This window comes from Epinephelus lanceolatus, chromosome 13 (assembly GCF_041903045.1).
Source record: "Epinephelus lanceolatus isolate andai-2023 chromosome 13, ASM4190304v1, whole genome shotgun sequence".
Lineage (NCBI taxonomy): Eukaryota > Metazoa > Chordata > Actinopteri > Perciformes > Serranidae > Epinephelus > Epinephelus lanceolatus.
In genome coordinates this window covers 26,628,169-26,649,657 of record NC_135746.1, presented here as the reverse complement: position 1 = coordinate 26,649,657, position 21,489 = coordinate 26,628,169, and the positions used below count along the sequence as shown (strand labels likewise).

At 40.2% G+C, this 21,489-nt stretch overlaps 1 protein-coding gene across 1 annotated transcript; it reads right to left on the bottom strand.

Moving 5' to 3' along the window:
• Positions 1–1,613: 1,613 nt before the first annotated feature.
• Positions 1,614–13,112, bottom strand: hadhb (hydroxyacyl-CoA dehydrogenase trifunctional multienzyme complex subunit beta). Its single transcript, XM_033647865.2, has 16 exons — positions 13,008–13,112; positions 11,172–11,244; positions 10,049–10,090; positions 9,709–9,805; positions 9,525–9,569; positions 7,066–7,165; positions 6,830–6,917; positions 6,312–6,499; positions 5,293–5,473; positions 5,063–5,184; positions 4,091–4,170; positions 3,949–3,996; positions 3,696–3,783; positions 3,296–3,370; positions 2,782–2,946; positions 1,614–2,037 (listed from the first exon to the last, which is right to left on the bottom strand). The coding sequence occupies exons 2-16, from the start codon at positions 11,236–11,238 to the stop codon at positions 2,002–2,004; spliced, it is 1,422 nt and encodes a 473-aa protein (XP_033503756.1). The 5' UTR covers positions 11,239–11,244; positions 13,008–13,112; the 3' UTR covers positions 1,614–2,001.
• Positions 13,113–21,489: the final 8,377 nt, after the last annotated feature.

The window sequence follows — 21,489 nt, the reverse complement described above, 5'->3', positions numbered from 1 at the left end:
TTGGCTGGATTATGTGATCTGCGTATATTCTAATCCTCGCTCTGAGGGGGAAAATAAGCATTTTGGATCGTTGTTCCTGTGGGCTCCAGCAACACTAAACCCCTGAGCTTGCCTGAGAAGGACTAAACGCACAAACCTGCTTTTTTAAAATATCCCATGGAGAGAGACTCTCACTGCAGCCTGTTTTATTTTGTTCTGAAAATGTCGGCGTGCAGCCTCATTCTGTGGATGATAAACAAGGTGCAGACTGATAAAGGAGGAAATACAGTGAGTGCTGGACGGAGCATTGAGTGACAACAATCCCGCCCACATTTAACAGTTCTGTTTGCAGTGGAAACGCTAGGGTCTAGGTACCATGTCTGAAGGGTTACTGTTGGTTCCAAAGGTACCATACTAAAAGTTTTTGGTGGAAAGGGGGCTTTATAATAACAATCTGAGCCTGTCTGTGGTGACAATAACCAAATTTAATGGACATACAGTGAGTGTTCAATTGCCCCATGTGCTTCCATTGCAGCCTGTCCCGCAGCTGCTGCCCGCTCGCTCAATACTGGACCAATGTCAAAAACTGTTGTTCACATCTGTCTCTTTGACCACTTTAGACGAGGAAATAGGGTCCGGGTTGAAAAATGCCTAAGTTATCCTTTAAATATTTTTTGTCACATCAGATTAGGGCTGCAACATATTATTTTCATAACTGTATAATTTTCTAATAATTTCTCAATTAGTGTAAAAATGTCAGAAAATAGTGAAAAATGCCCATCACAATGATATTGTCCCCTCCCTCTCTCCTCAGTCTCATTAACCTTATAAGAAAACCTTATGGGAAATGGTTCCAAATCGAAATCCATGTTGATTTTTATCAGGTAAATTGCAGAGGACATTCTAGTTCAGTGACATATGACTCCAGTAGCTATAACACTGGGGCATCAGAAAAAATTCCATACGTACTTGTATTTGAATGTTTTTTAATTTTGCTGCCCATTTTGACCAGGACTGCCTGGCAGAAGAGATACTGTTTCTTAATGAGACTTTTCTGATTTAAATGAAGGATAAATACAAAAGAAAAATTCTATAATTTCTCCCTCATGTCTTCCTTCACACACCTGCAACTTTGTGTGAGCACTGTGGCACTTATTCACGATGGCTTCTCCTTCATCTAGTGTGGCTTGGGTTGTACCTCGTATGTTTGGCAGATGGGTTAATAGTAAGTGTCTCCAAATGTCTCTGCAACAGTCCAAGACCCCAAAGTATTCAGCTTATTCTCACATAAGATCAAATATTCACATTTTAGAAGATGGAACCTGTGAATTTTTTTAGTATTCTAGCTCCTGATAATCACTGTGCAGGTGCAGCTAATTGGCCCTTTCAATACAAGACAAGTTGAGATATATTTATTATGTATAAATAATAAAATAAATAAATAAATAATGATGGTTGAATTCAATTTAGCTGCTTCAATTCCAGGGCCCTGATATTGTGCATTCTGTCTTACTGGGACACTTGCTGGGAACAGAACAGAGCCACTATCGTGATTTGTACCATCTGTGCTTTTCCCGTTGAGTGCTTTGAAAAAGGCCCATTTTCAGAGCAAGAAAGAGTAGCAACCCCAGAAATGAGTGTCAGTGTGGTCATCGTCACACCGTTTAATTCCAGCAGTTTGTAAGAAAAAAACATTACAGCGTATACAAACATTAGAATCACTGCATCTCTTTAGAGTGCTAATATTTAGCTATGTTACATTCGACTCAGCGACATGCCAACGTGATGCACCGCAGAGTCCATAAACTCATATGCGACATTCTTCGACAACATTCTGATATAATTTAACTGCATCTATGCAAAGTTGAATTTACACAAGATTCCTAAAGCGCACTCACACACTGCATGTGGCTCTGGTGAAGGCATGGTGGTGCTAATATTTAGACTCTGTCGTCTGGATGTTAGCGTCTGCAGTTGTCGTTATGATCATAAGGTTAAATCACAGATGTGGGTTGAAGTATTTTACTGGGGGTAGGCCTCAATCACCATGGCATGACCCTGGAAAACACAACAATACATGTTTGTCAGGTGTGAGTTGCAGAAGTGTTGGAGATATCGGCCGTAAAGATGTCTGCCTGGAACCAGATGGCACTCAGCTTGTGGTGCTCACAGCGCCTAAAAAATACTTTTGAAAAACTCAACAGCAATGTCTCTTTCCAGAAATCATGACCTGGTTACTCAAGATAATCCACAGACCTTGTTGTGAGCAGTTTCATGTAGGAACCTTTTTTTTTCCCTGCAGAGCTACACCTGCCAACCGTATTACTGCCAGAAGGAAGAGTGCATCTACTCATGGACGAGAGGCTCATGACAGAGTGAGATGTAAACATTAATGGTGTAGTCCTTGGCTGAGCTGGAACGTTAGGATGCTCAGTGGTGCTAAGTGAGCTAACAGAAGAAGCACGTTTCCCTAAAAAGGTCCTACATGAAACTGCTCACAACAAGATCTGTGGATTATCTTTAGTAATCAGGAAATCGGGATTTCTGGAAATGTATTTCAGATGTATTTTTTTTGGCGCTTTGAGCACCACAAGCTGAGCGCCATCTAGTTCCATTACGTCTAAGTGAAGGCAGACATCTCTACAGCTGATATCTCCAACACCAAAACAATCAGCACTACAGGTAGGAGGATATATATTTTTTTGATTTCCAGTGATCTGTCCCTTTAAATTGTGAAAATCTAATTAAAGTTAAAAAGAAAAAGCGGCTTGTGTGACACTGCTGACGTCACCCAATAATTACCTGTCCTCCGGCAGCACAAGCCGCCACCAGTCCGTACTGTCCTCCTTCCTTCTGCAGCCGGTGTGCCACTGTGGTTACCAGCCTGCAGCCCGTGGCACCGAACGGATGACCCAAAGACAGGGAGCCACCCCACAGGTTAAACTTCTCCATGGGAGGAGTTCCAACCTACAGAAAGACACAACAAAGATTTTGTCTGGACTGATATTTACAGGGTTTCTTTCTGCAATATCAGAACTCAGCATTCACAGAGGCGGTGGATATAAACAGACACTGACGGTCCGGGTTAAAGCTCGGGTGAATAATTGAAAAGTACCAAGAACTAAGCAAAAACATCTCTTTTCTGATTGATGTTCAGTGATATTACTTCCTGTTTTTGTTTTACAGTACATGAGTTTTAAAAGTACAATTACACCAATACCAAATGCTTACATACAATCATTGTTGTCTTTAATTTAGTCTGTGCAGAATGTTTATCCGTTGCAGTGTGTAATATATGACCAGCAGCTGTCTTTACCTTCGATTTCCTGCCCATGTACGTCTGGGCGAACCAATCGGAGTCCATAGCCTTCAGATTTGCCATTATCTGGCCCTGGAAAACACACACAAATACATCTCCAGTGTTGCCATAGATACCAGAAAGAAAACACATTGATTTCCACTGATTCCAAAGTGCAGGATGTGTAGTCGACCGGTCAAATCTTACTCCAACATTGATGCTCATGAATAACACAGGCCACAGTTGGACTGAGGCAGACACAGAAACTGAGAGACTCCAGTTTAATCACTTAAGAAATGCATATGTGTATAGGGCTGTTGAGGTAAAGGAATTTCCCCTGGGATGATTAAGGCTGGCTCATCAGCGCAACATGTGGTATTACTGCCATTATTTCATTGTTTGTTGTTTGATAACTTACTGCGAATGCCTCGTGGAACTCAAAGACATCGATGTCACTCATGCTCAAGCCAGCCCGTTCCAGGGCCTTCGGCGTACCGTATGTTGGCCTGGGGAGTTAAAAAGGGCCCCGTGTCAAACAGAAAACAGACTCAAACTTTTGGTATAAAACCTATCCTTACCTACACACACACACACATGTACAGGAGGATAAAACACACACAGTGTTAACTAAATGTTGGTTAGCTTTTCTTCAGCTAAATTTGTGAACTCACCCCAAAAGCAGCTGATCTTTGGGGTCCTGGGACACGTAGACAAAGTCTCTGTAAGGACACAAATACGATATGATCAGCACATCAGAAAGAGCATCACTGGGGAAACTGAGACTGCTCCACCAAACAGAGAGGGTGCGCATACCTGAGGTAGGCTTTAGGCTTGTAACCCATAGCCAAAGCTTTCTCTTCAGACATGATGAGCACAGCTGAGGCACCGTCAGTCTGAGGACACACACAAACAAGCAGTTTATTTAATGTGAGGGCAGTTAATGAGTGACGACAATGCTTCCACTTGTGAGAGAGAACAGTAGAAAGAGAGTCGGGGGAGATAGCTTCAGCAGGGCTAAACAAATCGTTTCATAAGTGCCCCAAAAAGTTACCAGAAATTTTAATTATAAAGGGGAAATTTTAAAAATACAAAGCCAAAGTTGCTTTGCTCTTGCAGCTGGATGTGTGTGTGTAGCTTTGCATGTTTGTTTTCAACTAAGAAGTCCACAGGTACCTGGAAGAGGGACCACATTACCTCTGTTTTGGGACTCCCTCCAGTGGCTGCCGGTACAGTTCAGAGTTGATTTTATGGTTCTCCTGTTTGTCTATAAAGCCCTGAATGTTGTGGCCCCTCCTATATCTCAGACCTCCCTAACCTTTATGCTACCTTTAAGTCCCTGAGGTCTGCTATCTTGAGGCTCCTGGCTGTCCTTTGATCTCACCTCAAGCTCAGGGTTGACCGCGTCTTTGCGGTTACAGCCCCTATACTGGGAAACACCATCCCCCACCCTATCGGTTGGTTTTAGTTTTACTCACTAGCGTTTAAATCCTCTTGATATGGCTGTTTTTGGATCTGTGACTATGCCTTTGAGTTGTTGTTATGTGTCTATGAGGTGTACGCATCGATGTTAAAGTCCATGTTTTGAGGGGTTTTTTGTCTTACGTTTGTGATTTCAGCTACCTGCTCTGTTCTGCAGAGCAAACTGTTCAACTTGTGGTGTTTTTAAATGTGCTTTATATATAGATTTGACCTGACAAATAATCATATCTATGCTGATGGTGTTTTTGAGCCAGGACGTAGGAATTTAAGTACACAGGCTGCTATAGGGCATGTGTATGTGTTTACCAGGAAGGAGGAGTTGGCGGCTGTGACTGTGCCGTGAGGTTTAATGAAGGCGGGCTTTAGTTTGCCCATTTGCTCCATGGAAGATGGGCGGATGCCGTTGTCCTTGGAAACAATATCACGGCCTGGTGACAACAAGCACAGACAAATGACATCAGCAATTTAACCATCAACAGCCATCCATTACTTTGTAATGTCATGTATCTCAGTTTAATGAGCGGAGCACTGTTTACCTGGCACTTTAAAAGAGATGACATCCTTCAACAGACCGGCATCCTGGGCCTGTTTGGCCAGACTGTGTGATCGCATGGCAAACTCATCCTGCTCCACTCTGGAGACGCCAAATGCAGCAGCCAGACGGTCTGCACTGTGGCCCATGGTTTCAGATGTGGAGAACTCGGCCACAGCAGGAAGCTACACACACATAATAAAAATGTTACAGGAGGAAATACTGAACTGTATGTCAAAGGTCTAAGAGAAGAAATCTGATTTCTGACACTGCAAATTAAATTTAACAAACTAAAACAGGTGCGAGCGCTTAAAGAGCCCTGTTATGCTCATTTTTCGGGTTCATACTTGTATTTTATGTTTCTACTAGAACATGAATGCACTTAATTTTCATTATACTGTCTGTGCTGAAACACCTGTAGTCACCTTTTGTCTGAGATGCTCTGTTTTAGCGTCTGTCTCTTTAAAATCACTTTACTGTAATGCAGCCTTAAAAACCAGGAAAAGACGACACTTGCGACATGCAAAATCTAAGACAATATCTAGTCACACATCATGATGTCAATATAATATCAATCACTGCTCAGCCCTATCTCGGCGTCTCTGCACCATAGCCAGGGGAATGACTATAAAGGAGAGCAGCGGTAGTGCCAGGAATATGATCTGAAATCACGAGAAAATTAGCAACATCTGCACCCACGATTACATATTTCCCTGATGTTAGCATGTAGCTACATGTAGCAGTGTACATAATGTAAAAACTTGCAGTAATGTGCCTGGTGCAGGTGACCATATAAAGAAATCTGTCACAATATGACGTCTGCTTGCAGCCAAAGTAGAGAAGCAGAGTATTCACAACTGTCTGAAGCCTGAGGTTTTTGCTCATAGGAGTTACTTTTACATACATTCACCTCATTATTTGAAACTTCAGCCATGTTTAATACAACCATCTGACATTGTAGCATTATATATGTAACAGAAAATAAGGAAATGCATTATAGGTCCCCTTTATGTGATGGAATACCTCTGGGGAGAGGTGTGCCATCCGGATGCTGCCAATCAGACTGAGCCTCTGGCCGAGGGACTTGGCTCTGTTCAAGGCCAGCATGGTCTTCCTCATCTTACGGCTGTGACGGATAGGAACATCAGACATAAACTCCACCCCTCCTGCCACAACAGTGTCACACTGGCCTGCAGCAATAAGGCCAACGGCTGGAGAGGAGGGTGGAGAACAAACAGACAGACAACAATTACACAAAGAGGGAAACAACCCAAAAAAACATAGGACCAGTTTGTTAATCCCTAGTGTTCTTAAATGTAAGTGCCTTATGTGATGTTTACGGTTTTTTTATACTGATGTCTTAAACTCAGCTAGAGAGCTTGTTTGTTTTGCTTTTACAGGGGGTCAAAATTAAGTTGAATTAATTCAGCATGAAGCCAAAGTACATCGTTTAATTTCACCCGAGAGTCAATAAAAGCCCATAATTTATGCTACATGTCAAATAGAAGAGGCCTGCGTGGAGATTTCTCTCCCTGACATACCTGAGGTCATTGCCTGGTTGGAGGAGATGCAGGCCATGGTGACGGTGTGAGCTGGGATCTTGTCAGAGAAGCCTGCACCTAGTGCTGCCTGAAACCACAGTGAAAAATGAAGGAGATGCACACCAGGACAGCAGCTCAAAAATGCTCCTTTGGTTGTAGAGCAAGTCCTGCTCCAGATACTATACTCATTTCGTGTGTGTACCTCTGTGTGTGTGTGTGTGTGTTTGTGATAATACCTCTCTTGCTACGTTGCTGGTTTTGACCTCCTGAATGACTGTTCCGTAGATGATGTAGTCGACAGCATCTTTGGGTATATTCGTCTTGTGCAGCAGACCCCTAGGGAAACCAAAATCGGATTTTTTAAATAACAGTAACACAAGAGACATCTTTCTTTTGCTTGTAACAAGACAAGAATGGAGGCAGAAAAAAGGCATCCTGTGAATTTATCACATGGCAACAGACAAAAGCAGACTGACAAACCAAACAACTGAAGCTCCAATGTTCCTGTATTTCTCCTGCTGTTTAAATTGTTGTGTTTCAGCCATTTTGAGATTCTTTGACGACTAGATATTACATCTGAAGGTCACCCATAATTCGTAGGGCCATAGTTATATAACGTCCATGCTGACTGGTAACAGCTTGTGTCTTTCTTACCATTCAAAACTGAAAGCATTATCATTGCATTTACCTTGGAAAACCAAGCATTACCAGATCTAGCCAGGTTATTCATTGTTAGCAATACCAGTTGACACGTTCCGCTGTATTTCGACCTTACAAGCATTGTAGCAACATGTCCACAGATAGAAGTTGGACAGTACTGTGTGTACGACTGATTTAATGAGATACAATTAGACAGAGGTGCTGATGAACAGTATATTCCTACAGCTTTCACTACTATTAATGCATGGAGCAGCCACCTTGGATTTTGGGGTGGCATTGGTGAGATTTCGCTGTCTTTCCACCACGGAAATCTGACCTTAGAGCAGGGCTCGACAGTGTAAGTGTTTTGGTCGCATTTGCGAGTGGATACTTTCCTGTGCAACCAGAAAATTATATTCAGTAGCACCAGTGCAAGTGCTACAAAAATGTTAGTACGTGCACGGTTTTGTTGTTTAACGTTAACGGTAGTTGATTTCTTTGTTTGGGGAAAAAAAAAAAAGAACACAAATGTTTAGGCTGTAGGCTACTGATTCTGAATCTACCAACACATCCGCAGTCAATCTATGTAGGCTGTGTAATCAGACCTGAAACATAGTGCTTCTCATCTAACCAATGCAGCCGTTTGAAAACAGACACGTGACCACATGCACGCACATTTTGAAAACCAGGGCGCCAAACGAGCTGAAGACGAAATGGCGCGGAGAAAGATTGCTTTTAAAATGAAGCCACTTATGGCTTATTTTCAGAACACCGGTTTAGACATTCACAGAGAGGAGGATGAGGGGGATAATGAGAGAGACTTAAATGAAGACGAGAGCGACGAAGAACACCCGGACCACATCCATGAAGAGGACAGGGTAAGCAAGGTGGAGAGATCCCAGTCAGACAGAGTGTCTGAGGGGGAGGAGGGAGAAGGAGGCATCGGTGCCAAAAAGACAAACTTAAACGTAGAAAGTACGAAGAAAAAGTTCAAATACAATGCCCAGTGGCAGAGCATGTTTCCGTGGTTAGTGTTTAAGAATGGGAAAATGTACTGCAAATGGTGTCTTGCTCATCAGAAGTTAGCTGGGAAAACGGCCTTTGTCACAGGAGATGCGCAGCTGAAAAGAGACACTGTGAAGAAACATGGCGTGTCTCGCAAACGAGCCAGGTGACCAGATTATGTAGACTGCTGGACAACAGACATTCTTGGCGTTTCAATGGACTTACCAAGGATTGTTTTTTTTTTTTAATTTATGAACTCATACAATTTATTGTATACTTATATTTATATATTTATTTTATATTTATTAATTTAATAGATATTCTTAAACACATTTGCATTGTGTGTGTTTCCATTTTTGTTATGGCAAAGAGCCAGTCGCAACATTAAAAATTAATTTCTACAGGGTTAGGGTTAGGCTAAATAAAGTACTTTATTTGTTTGAAAATGTCTCTGGATTTTCATTGTGCTACTAAAAAATGTTGTGTGCTACTAAATGTCTTGTGGCTGTATGCCTCTGCAAACCAGCCAAGCTGCAGTTACAGTTTACGTTCATGTCTGTGAAAACATGGATGCTTCACACGCATCCTCCCCCCCACAGCACAGAAGCTCTCGACAATCAGCAGTTTCAAGGTGGGAACACAAGATTAGTGTCACCAATTCAGTATCTGACCAAATGTCTCCCCTTCTGTTCCTGAGTTATGGCCAGAAAAGTGTTTTTGCAGAACATTGTGATGTTACAGTGAAGCTGACCTTTGACCTTTTATATATAACATGTCATCATTATGTCCCGTTACAAATTAGTGTATGAATTCTTGAGTTATGGCCAAAAGCATGTTTTGTGAGGTCATAGTGACCTTGACCTTTGAGCTTCAACCACCAAATTATCATTAGTTCATCTTTGTGATCAAGTGGACGTTTGTGCCAAATTTGAAGAAATTACCTCAAGGTGTTCTTGAGATATCTTGTTTACAAGAATGGAACGAACAACCCGGAAACATAATGCCTCCAGTCAAAGCTGTCAGGCACCGAGGCAAAATAGGAAGCACTTACTGCAGAGCTGCTCTGGCCAAGTCATGGGGCATTAGGTCAGCATATCTGTAAACACAAACCAGAAAAGTTTTACCCTCAAACTGGGATTATCTCTCCGTACAAATCATGTGACTACAGGTTTTCCTTCTTCCTAAAGTTACGGTGGTCAGTAAACTTAGACACAAGACAACAGCCGATGACGTACGTGGTTCCAGACATCAGGAATGGGGTTCGAACTCCTTCCACCAGAACAATGTTCTTCACACCAGGCCGAGCTAGCGTCTTTTTGCTCTTTGTCTGAACTGAAAGACAATTAAGACAGCAACAGGCAGTTAGACTGAGGAATCACTTTTATTACCATCTAAATATCAAATTTTCAACCATTTAGAAGTTGAGAGGTCCTAGAGAGGATAGTTTTGCACAGGTTCTGTCCAGGTAAATAAATGTCTTCTCACATAGAGGCTTACGATGACACTAATCTCCACAAGTCTATGATCTGGATTTTTATGTGAATGGAAGTAAAGTCACTTAGAGTAACGACTTACCCTGAGCCTGAAGTTGGGTGGTTGTACTGAGGGAGCGTGCCCCTGAGACACAGAGAAAAAAGATGTTGGTGCTGTATTTCTGACTACAGGTGTAAAGACCCATCGATATATCGATTCAACAATCAACAATACAATATCATCGCTGCAAAGTGAAAACATCGACCTATATCATCATCTTTAAGTTACACCTTACGCCAAAAGTCTGTGTCGCCGCCAAACAGCGGCAGGCGGCAAGCAGCCGAGAGAAAGAAGATGAGGATAACATTATTTACTCTGGAATAAATCAGCAGTATGGAAATGTTTTCGATGATGGGAGAAAATACAGGTAAACAGACAGAGCACATGCTAACTTCTCACTACAGGAACATTAGCTGCTCTGTTTCAACAATGCTGGCCTGAAATTCAACCATACCGTTCTGTAGCATGTGATTTCTGCAATGAGCAGAGGAAAACGCTGCTAGCCAGTAGGCTAATTTATGCAATGTAAACATGCTTAAGCGCATAATGGGTGACTAGCAAATAACAACTCATTTGTCTAAGAACTGTGACAGTTATTGCTAAGCTGGATTTCCTACTTTTGTTAAACAATGTTGTTAAACCATGTTACTTGGCTGTTGGGAGAAGTTTGCCTTCAGGGTTTTATGCCTGACAACCTTAAGTTTTAGGAAAAGATGATGGTTTTGGTTAAAATGAAAAGATTTCTTCCAGAAAACCCTGAAGGTTAACCAATCCCATGTGCTGTTTTATGTGTGTTAGTGGAGTCAACTGACGTAAACTTTACTGCAATTATTATTTATGTGTTGTTTTTATCTTTAATGGCCAAAAGTAAAAAAGAAAGGGGGGCAGCTTCCCTCTGTAACATAATGTGTTATATGGGCAGATGATATCGCGTCATATCGATCGCAGGCCCCTTCATCGCATCAAATCCAAATCATATTGTGGCAGACTTTGTGATATCAGCAAATATTTTATTGTTGTCCAAAGAATCGATATAATATCGTATCGTGATGAAACTGGTGATTTACACCCCTGTTTCTGACTGTGTTCTCTTGTTTGATACATTTTTCCATTGCTTTGGCAAATATTGGAGCATCTGAAATAAATGTTATTTTAGAAAACTTACCCAACCTCATTGCCCAGGAAGGGCTGACAGAGCAGCCCCGCACTGTGTTCAGCAACATGGAAGCCATTGTGTTCTACACAGAAAGAAACAAATTATTACTGCAAAGTTATAACCAGACTTCTGATTTACATAACATTTTAAAAACTGAAACACTTTCTGTTTTAGCAGTGTTGCTTTTATGAAGGAGAAAACGGAACAATTTCCATTTAAACTGGACCGCAAACTACGTGTTGTTTACTTGCGTATTTACATTCTATGCTAATTTATACTTCTACTTCACTACCAGAGGGAAATATTCTTTCTTACTGAAAAACATTTGTAGTTAGTAGTTACTTTGTATGTTAAAAAACATACATTATTATATGCTTTTAAGATATAATATGACTCAATACGATGTTACCAATATACCCGGTAGTAGACTATACAAAAAAAAACTGTCTTCACGTTAAAGAGCTGCATTGTTTAAAACTTCTTACATGTATCTGTGAGTGATGAAAACAGAAGCATATAATTTTCTATCTATAACATTGTGAAGGAATCATTCTGCATAGGTACTTTTACATTTGATACTTTAAATGCATTGATGACGCCGCACGTGTGACCCACTGGTGGTGGATAAACCGGAAACAGCTGATAGCAGAAATGAGCAGCTAGTACTAGTAGCGAGAGGGAAACGCAAAACTGACAGAAACTGTAAAGATGAGCAACTGGGGAGACTAAGAATTACGCGCCCCCCTTGCCCTCGCAAACGAAGAGGCCATTAACCGTCAGATGATGGGGACGGTGAAGGACGGGCCAGCTTTACCCCTACTAACTTAATCTAAAGACCTTTCACAATATAAAGCTCTACTCTGTCCTACATTTACCTACATTAAATCGATACAGTATAGTATCGCAATATTTTTTGTGTGGCAATATCGTATCATCACACAGTATCGATTTTTTTTGTTATATAAATTATTAATATGACAAATATAAATTAAACTTTAGGCAGCCTACTAGAATAATTTAATAAGTTGGTTTTTCAGTCTGAATGCGATACTGAATATAGCATATTGAAAAATTGTAATAATATTGTATCTTGAGTAAAGTATCGTAATAATATCGTATCGTGGATCATCTGGTGATTCCCATCTCTACAAACTGCAACCTTTAAATGCTCTTGGTACATATTGCTCATAATCGACCTGTGCTTTTATGTTAATAACATTTTGAATTCAGGACGTTTACTTTTAATGAAATATCTTTAGATTATGGTACTTCTATGGACTTTCTTAATACTTCCTCCACCACATAACTCACCAAAGACCTTCAAAAATATAAGTCTCTGCTCTGTTCCAGATTTTCTCATGTTACATAACAATGGGGGTTTTAATTTTATAAGGATTTAAGCTTAAATTAGAGGCCTAATATATATAGGTATAATGTATATGTGTTTTATAATGTGGGACATATGTCACATCATTGACGGTCACTCATACCACCCCCCTCCCAGGCTCTGACCCTTCACCTAGATTCCTATCCTGGAGAATGACAGAGACATAAATACAGAAACACGGTGCACTAACAGGGTCATAAGTGTCTACACATCGATTGAGTATTTGGAACATTAAAATTAAGTTTACAGCAACCAAAAAACACATTACTGAAACGAGCTAAACAGGCAAGTAAACAAGATGTAACGTTAAGCTAGTAGAGCTAACTTTATGTAGCTACATGTCCATTCAGCTGTTACCTACTCCGCTGTGTTCGGGGTGAAGAAACGCGTTTGCAGAGTTCATATCACGTCTTAAGCTCTTACTAGTTTTATCATAAATGATGACTGCTGTGGCTCACCTGTCTCCGTGTTTTGTCTTTGCCGACACGTCTTCCCTGTCAAACTATCGGGCAGGCTCAGCGGCGCTGCTGCACTGGACCCAATGGACTACGCTTTCAAAGCCCCACGAATGTGTTAGCTGACCGAGGTAGCGCCTGAACAAAAAATACACAAGCCCGACAAATAAATGGCTTAATACCATTTGTAGCTAGTATTTAAGGGCTTTTAAACTTATAAATACCAACAGTGGCATCTATAAAATATTGTTTTTCTTAGATAAGAGGCAACGATTTGAGTACAAGAACATTTATGCTACAGCAATATTTTAGCGTGCTTTGAGGACCTTTTCCCGTTATAGACCACTCTTGCGCCCCCAACGGCGGGAATATTTACTGTGAGCGGTGGGAATATTTCTTATTATATTTATTTATTGTGAGCGCCGGGCAGTGTGTCAATCCAGAGGCGTTTCTTAATACTCAAGTTCAGCAGTTCGGACTTGTGGACTTGGCAAGTTCGGACTTGGCATAGGCAGATCCGAGAAAGACAGCAGAGAATGAGGCGGAGGATGAGGATGAGATGTGCTATGCTTGCATGTCTCTGTTGTTTGATATGTTTGTCCAGTTGTGGACAAAGTACCCAGAAAAAGTAGTAGCCTAATATCACAACAAAGAACAAAAACTCAGTCACAAGTAAAAGTGCTGCAAATCTGCCATGAGTAAAAGTATATGGGTATTGTCAGTAAAATGTAGGCCTACTTAAAATGAAAAATTAAAAGTACTCATTATGCAGAGTGACCCAATTTCAAGTGTTGTAATCATCATATAGGCTACATGAATATGTATTGAGTATTAATTGATCAATTTACACGTAGGCTACATGTAAGCAGCATTTAAATGTTGTCACGGTAGAATTAGGCTAATTTTAACACCTTTCATTAGTATACTAGTCTAATCTATAACAACGCACATCAACTAGTCAATATGAAACTTACAACATATAAAACAAACTATCTGAAAAGTAACTATAGCTATCAAATAAATGTAGCTTGAGTAGAATGTACAGTATTTCCCTCTAAGTATAAAGTAGCACAAAAAGGAACTACCCAAAGTACATACATCAAATTTGTACTTGAGTAAATATACTTAGTTACTGTCCATCACTGCATTTGTCTCATCATTATGCTTTCTGTCTACATTTTTATGGGGACTTGGTACATCTAGAAAAAAAGAAAAGCAGTTTAATATTAAGTGTTGAGTTGTAGATTGTGGTGCTGTTGAACTGTACTGGATTATACTGACAGCAGTTTCTCATTTAGTCTGCCCTCACCAATATAAATGGGATCAAACAGGTCAAATGTTAAGAGGAAAATTTTATTCAGCCACACTTCAGACATCAGGTATACAATTCATATCAGATACAATTAATCTTTAAATACAATAAATAAATTACAATAAATTCTTGTTGAATGGTAAAAACACATAAATAAGCAAAATAATACATACAAAGAACAATTAAATGAACAATGTCACAACATTTAATAATATAATAATATATCTTATATACTGAGACTGAATATTGCCCATTAGACATACCCCAAACGAATTACATTTCATATTTAACCACTACAGAGATATCAGTGACAAATTTCAAAGGACTACCCGAGAGAGGCTGCTCTTGGTCGGGCAGCCTGAGCGCTCATACACACGTTTATTATCTATGGGCGCTGACACCGCTGTCATCTAACGGGACCTTACATTCAGGTGGGCTCTATATTAATACATCGACCACGGGTCTGAAGTTTAAACTACGCATGAAAACACTACATTCCGTGACAAAACAACAGTAACATATCGGTAGTTACGACTTACAGTTGTGCGCCTTTCCCTCACTTGCCATTTCCGGGGATACCTGGCTGTCTTCCACACAAGTCTGCTCCGATGCATAAAGGGGCGTGGCGAAAGCAAATCCGCCGGACTTAACTTGTGTCACAAATCTACAAAAACAAAAGTCCGCACAAGAGCGCATATTGAGAAACGGCTCAGGTGAAGGGCTTCAGACAGTGATGGCGGTCAGTCGTGCAGCAGGAGTTTTTTCCAAGTTTGCAACTAGCAAATATCCCTCACTGTCAGGTAGGCCTATGTGATACAAAATTAATAATGCATTTGGAGTTCGACTAAAAAAAATTTTTTTTTAAATTGTGAAATTACACAGATAATGTACAAGAGTGTGACTGTTTTATTTTACTTTATCTTACTTTACTTTATTTTATTCTATTTTATTTCATTTCATTTCATTTTATTTTATCTAAGATGGTTGAAAACTAAAGTAAACTGTGAGAAATAATTGTATAAATAATAATATAACTAGTCCATACCCATTGAGTGCACAGTTGCCCACGTACAGTTTCACATTGTGTGTGTTTGGGATACAGGTCATAGGAAATTGCAGATTAAATAGTCAACTGAACCCATTAAGAAGAGCAATGTATTCAAACAGAGTTTTTGTGAATTTGATAGTACGATTGCTTTATTGAAAGTACAGTAGTACCATTGCCAATAGTGGGATAGTTAGTTAGATACTAAGTTAGTTAGTTAGTGGGCTAAAACTGTACATTAATGGTTGAGGTAGCACGCTGAAAGGCAGATAGTTAAAGTGTTTATATATTGTATAGACTTAAAAGTGGGGTGCACTGGTAGTTCACATGGGAAAGGTGCGGCTAGGCCTTGTTGCAGTGGTGGGGGTTGGAATCCGGCCTTTGCTCTTTGCCTCTCTCTCCCATCCTTCCTGTCATGCTTCACTGAACCCCCCCACCCCCCCACCCTGTACTGGGGGTACAGAAAAACGGGGGTACAGAAAAACATTTCCCCACAAATTCAACACAACATGAGGCGAGTAACTGATGGGTGGGGTCCTGTTCTACATATCTACCAAGTTTAGTAAAAATCGATATGGCAGTTAGGCCTAGATAAGAAATTAGCTCTCTAGCGCCCCCATTTTGTTTGATCAGGTCAGTAATGTAGGGGTCCCCTCAGATTATGTATGGTCATATGCCTACAAAGTTGCGTGGTGATCATGCAGATCAGTCAAACTTCCTAGGAAGCGATCGATTTTAAGTGTTTTTCAAAAAATTCAAAATGGCTGAAAATCTATGTAACCGGAAGTTATGGGTTCTTGAGGCAAAGTTGTTCCTCGTGAGGAGAGGCATCTCTGTGCAAAGTTTCATGTCTCTACGACATACGGGGCATGAGGTATGCCCATTCAAAGTTTGCCATTTCAATCGGTTGCTATAGCGCCCCCCTTTGGCCAATTGATGTAATATTGCTTCATTCGCATCCTCCCTTGACCCTCTACCACTGTGCCAAATTTCACATGGATTGACCAAGTCAGTGAAGAGAAAAAACGGAACAGACACACACACACACACACACACACAGATTTCGTCATTAGATAAGATATAGTAAGATAAAAGCATTTAATGGTCAGTAGTGTTCTTGGAAGAATGAAAGCTGCTATCTGAATAAAGTCTATAAGTATTATTATTATCACTATTCAACAAATATTTAATCAATCAATTAGTCATTAAAAAAGAGATAAACTGAAATAATCATCAACCATTTCGATAATCAATGTATTGTTTCAGTCAAGCAAAAATGCCATTTTCTTAGATCCAGCTTGTCCAGTGTGAGTATTTACTTGTTTTTCTCTGTTTTATATTATTCTAAATTGAATATCTTTATGATTTGGGCTATTGATTGGTCAAATTAAACTATTTAAAGCAGAGGTGTCAAACTAATGTTAGTTCAGGGCCCACATACAGCCCAATTTTTTTTTTTTTTAAGTGGGCCGGACCAGTCAAACCACTGCGTAATAACCTATTAATAATGATGAACAGCCTGTGATATCCTACGAAAATGATGTACAAATTCATCGCCATGCCAGTCCACTACTCACTTTCATTACACGTGCAGTTTCTCATAATTTTCCACTAAAGTAGAAGCTATTGAAGAAGCAGGTTAAGTCATCCCCTGCCTTACAAATCATTTACAATCTGAAGTTTTGTCAGTGCCTCAGCAGCAGAGTTCCACCAATATAGTTTTAAGATGGTCTGATACAGATTCTTTTGTACTGAAGCTGCTGGTTGACAAGTATTTTGCACAGTGTTCAATATCTTTAAATATGACCATAGGAGGTACTTACTGTAATTTAAATCTAATTTAAATGTCTCCTGTCTCTGTTTGTTTCTCAGGTCACACCAGCCGAAGCTTATCAGTGTCTTCAACATTGGCAGGTAAAAAGGAGCATGATGGAATTGGTCTATTTAATATGCACTCACTGATGGTGTCAGACCTACTTACCAGTATCAGGCCATTTTAGACGTTATTATGTTTGTTTGGCGATGATGGGAATCATACTGTTCTGTACAGCCTGCAGGGACTGTTTTCCCTTCTGTAACATCCGTAGTCAAATGTTTGCTCAGATATTACTATCAGCGGTGGATGGGAAGTTTCCCTCTGAACAATCAAAAGTTATGTTGACATGCAGTGTTTACTCAAAGGACCCTATGTATAGCTATAGCGGCCATTATTGTTCTTTACATTTTTAAGCTGGCGATCGCTGTGGCCGCAGGCATTATGTTTGTTAGGTTATCCATCCCATTTATGTGAACACAACAGGTTAAGAATGCCTTCAGGATTTGTTTTTCAAATTTGGCACAAACGTCCACTTGGACTCAAGGATGAACTGATTAGACTTTGGTAGACATAGGCCAAAGGTCAAGGACACAAAAGATGTTTTGGCCATTACTCAAGAATTCATATACTAATTTCTAACAGGACATTATGATGTAGTGATGACATTATATATCTAAAGGGTCAAAGGTCAACACTTTTCTGGCCATAACTCAGGAACAGAACGGGAGACATTTGGTCAGATACTGACTTGGTGATACTAATTTTGGGTGTCCACCTTGAAACCATGTTGATTGTATAGATCTTCTTTGCTGTTTTGGGAAGACGTGTGTGAAGCATCCATGTTTTCACAGACATGGATGTAAACTGAGGCATATAACTGTGAGGCGTAAATTCTAGTTTTGTATTAATGTTACCACAATGCTAACAAATGAATCCACCATCAGAGTTTTGATTAACACAATAAATCAAGGTAAAGTCTGCTGACAGTGTGTAGCTGTTCTGATGAACTGCCCATTGATACTGGAGTACTATTCAACACCGGCCACTAAGCAGCAATAATGAGTAACTAACCCTTTTTTGAGTTAGTAAATTATGTGTAGAGTCACTTGATCACACTTGCCAATTGATCCTGGACCCAGTATATAGTGTTCATTACAACAGACGTTACTTCTGGTAAAAATCTATGACCTGGGGTATGTAGGTGTGTTCTGTTTGCTCTGGGAAGTTGGAAATTTCAACTGAAGCACACCCTAAGGCCAGATTTCCGTCTAGGAAGGTCAGAGGAATCTCACCAATGCAACCCTAAAATCCAAGGTGGCTGCTCCACATATCAACGGTAGTGAAAGCTGTACTAATATACTGTACCATTGTCTATCAGTGGGCACGTTGCTACAGTATTTCTATGGTCGAAATACAGTGTAATGTGTTGTTCTCAACTGCTATTGTGAACAATGGCTAACTTGGCTAGAGCTGGTAATGCTTGGTTTCCAAGGTAAATGCAATAATGACTGATTGGAGTTTGGGAGGGTAAGAAAGACACAAGCTGTTACTGGTCAGCATGGATGTTATATAACTATGGCCCTACGAATTATGGGTGACCTTCAGATGTAATATCTAGTCGTCAAAGAATCTCAAAATGGCTGAAACACAACAGTTAAGACAACAGGAGATATACAGGAACATTGGAGCTTTGATTGTTTTGTTGAAAGGAAGAGTTTGCTTTTGTCTCTTAACATGTAATAAATTCACAGGATGACCTTTTTCTGCCTCCATTCTTGTCTTGTCACAAGCAAAAGAAAGATGTCTCTTGTGTTACTGTTATTTAAAAAGTCCTATTTTGGTTTCCCTAGGGGTCTCCTGCACAAGACGAATATGCCCAAATCTGCTGTCGACTGCATCATCTCGTAATATATCGTTTGTCTCATTCTCATGAAAGCGCCTCAACTAACTAACCCCCTTTACATCTTGCATTGACATGCGTTTTTTTGTGATCGGACTGCAATGGAATTGCTCTTGACCACATGAAAGTACAGGTGTAAATGCACTTGAAATGCATTGAGGACGGATTGTCATCCGATCTGCCAAACCACTTCTTAAGGTGGTCAGGGACGCATTGTGACCACATCAAACACAAGTGTAAATGCAAATGCGTCTCCAATCCACATGCAGCAACTCCATAGGTGAAAATGCGTAAGCAAAGTGCATGGGAAGAAGGAAGACGACAACAACAACAACAACAACAACAACAACCCTCACCGGGTAGTGACTGCCAAGAAAAAGAAAACACGGATGATAGCCGAGGATGGAGTCACATTGAGACGAAGTGTCTGCTCTCCATTTGGTCCGACAAAAGTGCCCATACAATAACGCGACTTCAGGAGTGGCTAACATCTTGTTGTTGTTGTTATTGCGGCTGGTAATGTTTACAGAAGAAGATGAGGAGGATATGACGTCAGGGTAACGAAGCGTGATCGGATGGCAAACGGATCTGGATGTGGACACCAGAGACGCATATTAATACCAGGTATAAATGTATGTGGTCAAGTGCTATCCGATTGCAATCCGATCAAAAAATGCATATTGATGCCAGGTTAGAATTTATTGGTCAAAGGTCAAGGTAACTGTGACCTTGCATCTTTGTCATTCTCCTGAATACTTCTTAAGAAGGCCTTAGGGCCTGTCAGTCACTTGTTGAACAGCGGTTTCTGCCCTCACATTCAAATATTACACAGCATCAAGTCAACCTCAGCTCAGAATAAAACCTCCTCATGTCCTTTTTGAAGACGTGACAAATCAAAGACAGATGTGAATAATCTCTATCACTCATGATGAAATCGGACACATTGATGTTACATAATTCCTGCAGTATTGAAGATTCTATGTTAATATTTCTGAATGAGCATAATTGTGATACAACTGCTGAATTTAATTTGAAAGTGAGTTTTATAAATGGGCTGCATATAGTCTGAACCATAGGCTGTATAAAATAATGGACGTAGGTACCGTGACTTCAGGGCTTGTGGACTCCCGTGTTGAAGCCTTGAGTTCAGCATATCAGCCGACATTACTGTGGCTATTTTTGAGCAAGAGGGTGAAGCTGTGGAGGAGCAAGGGGTGGATCTGACTGTGGTGATGCCTCACAGACAGTCTGTCACTCAAGCGGCCCCGCTAGAAAACATGCATGACTTTAAGCCTTAATAAAATGTAAATGGGTGAGTTATATAAAAATTCACCTCTTGTACAGTTGTCATGAATGTTGAAATTAGCTCTAGAGACACAAACCTTTTTATGTGTGGGGCTGTAAACATGTTTATTTTTTCTGTTAAGTTGGGCATTTTAACATGGGGGTCTATGGGGATTGACTGGCTTCTGAAACCAGCCTCACGTAGCCATTCAAGAAACTGCAGTTTTTGTCACTTTCATGTTGGCTCCATTTTCCAGCACTGGAGGTTCCCGCTCGGTCTGAACTGGTTTTCACAGCATTTCAGTGACAGTATTTAGATTTACTACATTTGTTGAAGTAGCTGAAGATGGCCAAGATTCAAAGGGATGTGCAACATTTAGAATGTACCGTATTTTATCCTAAGGCACCAGCCACTTATTTACTGGATCACATTGTGAGCTTACAATCATGTCTCTATGTCTTTGATTTATACAGTATATTATTTAAATCTTCAATGTTATTTTTTGTCTTCAGTTGCTGCCCCCCTTTGTTTTGAACCTGTCAGATTAAAGCTGAACAAATACATTTAAAATGTAATGAAGGGTATGGTCTAATGATGAATTACTGGACAGCACTTATTAAAACTTATTTGTGTAAACTTATTGACACATTTCCCTGCTCTGACTCAGCCTCTTCTCTAAAAGATAGTCCGCATATCCACACATTAATGTCCCTACATTCACTGGATTTGAAATGACGGCTCTGTCTTTTTTTTTTTTTTTTTTTTTTTACCTGTTGTCATGGTGAATCACAATATCAGTGCTCTATTGATTATGGCTTTTTTTATTCACCACAAGCTTAACTCAGAGTCAACATACTCAAAGTTGATTTTACTGGCTCTGATCAGCAGCTCTGGAATCAAAAACTCATTTTTTTTTATCTCAGGGATAGTCAACTCAGAGTTCAGGGTTAGACTTATAGTTTGTTAAACCTGCTTTCTGAAGCAGGGCCCTGTAAAGCTCCGTTTCCACAGAGCAGTAGGGTACGGTACCCCTCAGTTCGGTATGTTTTTTTTCCGTTTCCACTGTGAAAAGTTGTGGATGGTACCAATGAAACTGTTCTGTACCGTCCCCATTTTTGGTCCCCCCT

Excerpts from the sequence above, each read along its gene's own strand:
- hadhb (XM_033647865.2), bottom strand. The coding sequence starts at position 11,238 with ATGGCTTCCATGTTGCTGAACACAGTGCGGGGCTGCTCTGTCAGCCCT. Across the intron at positions 10,091-11,171 it reads TTCCTGGGCAATGAGGTTGG|GGGCACGCTCCCTCAGTACA; the intron begins GTAAGTTTTCTA and ends TCTGTGTCTCAG. Across the intron at positions 5,474-6,311 it reads TGGCACACCTCTCCCCAGAG|CTTCCTGCTGTGGCCGAGTT; the intron begins GTATTCCATCAC and ends ATGTGTGTGTAG.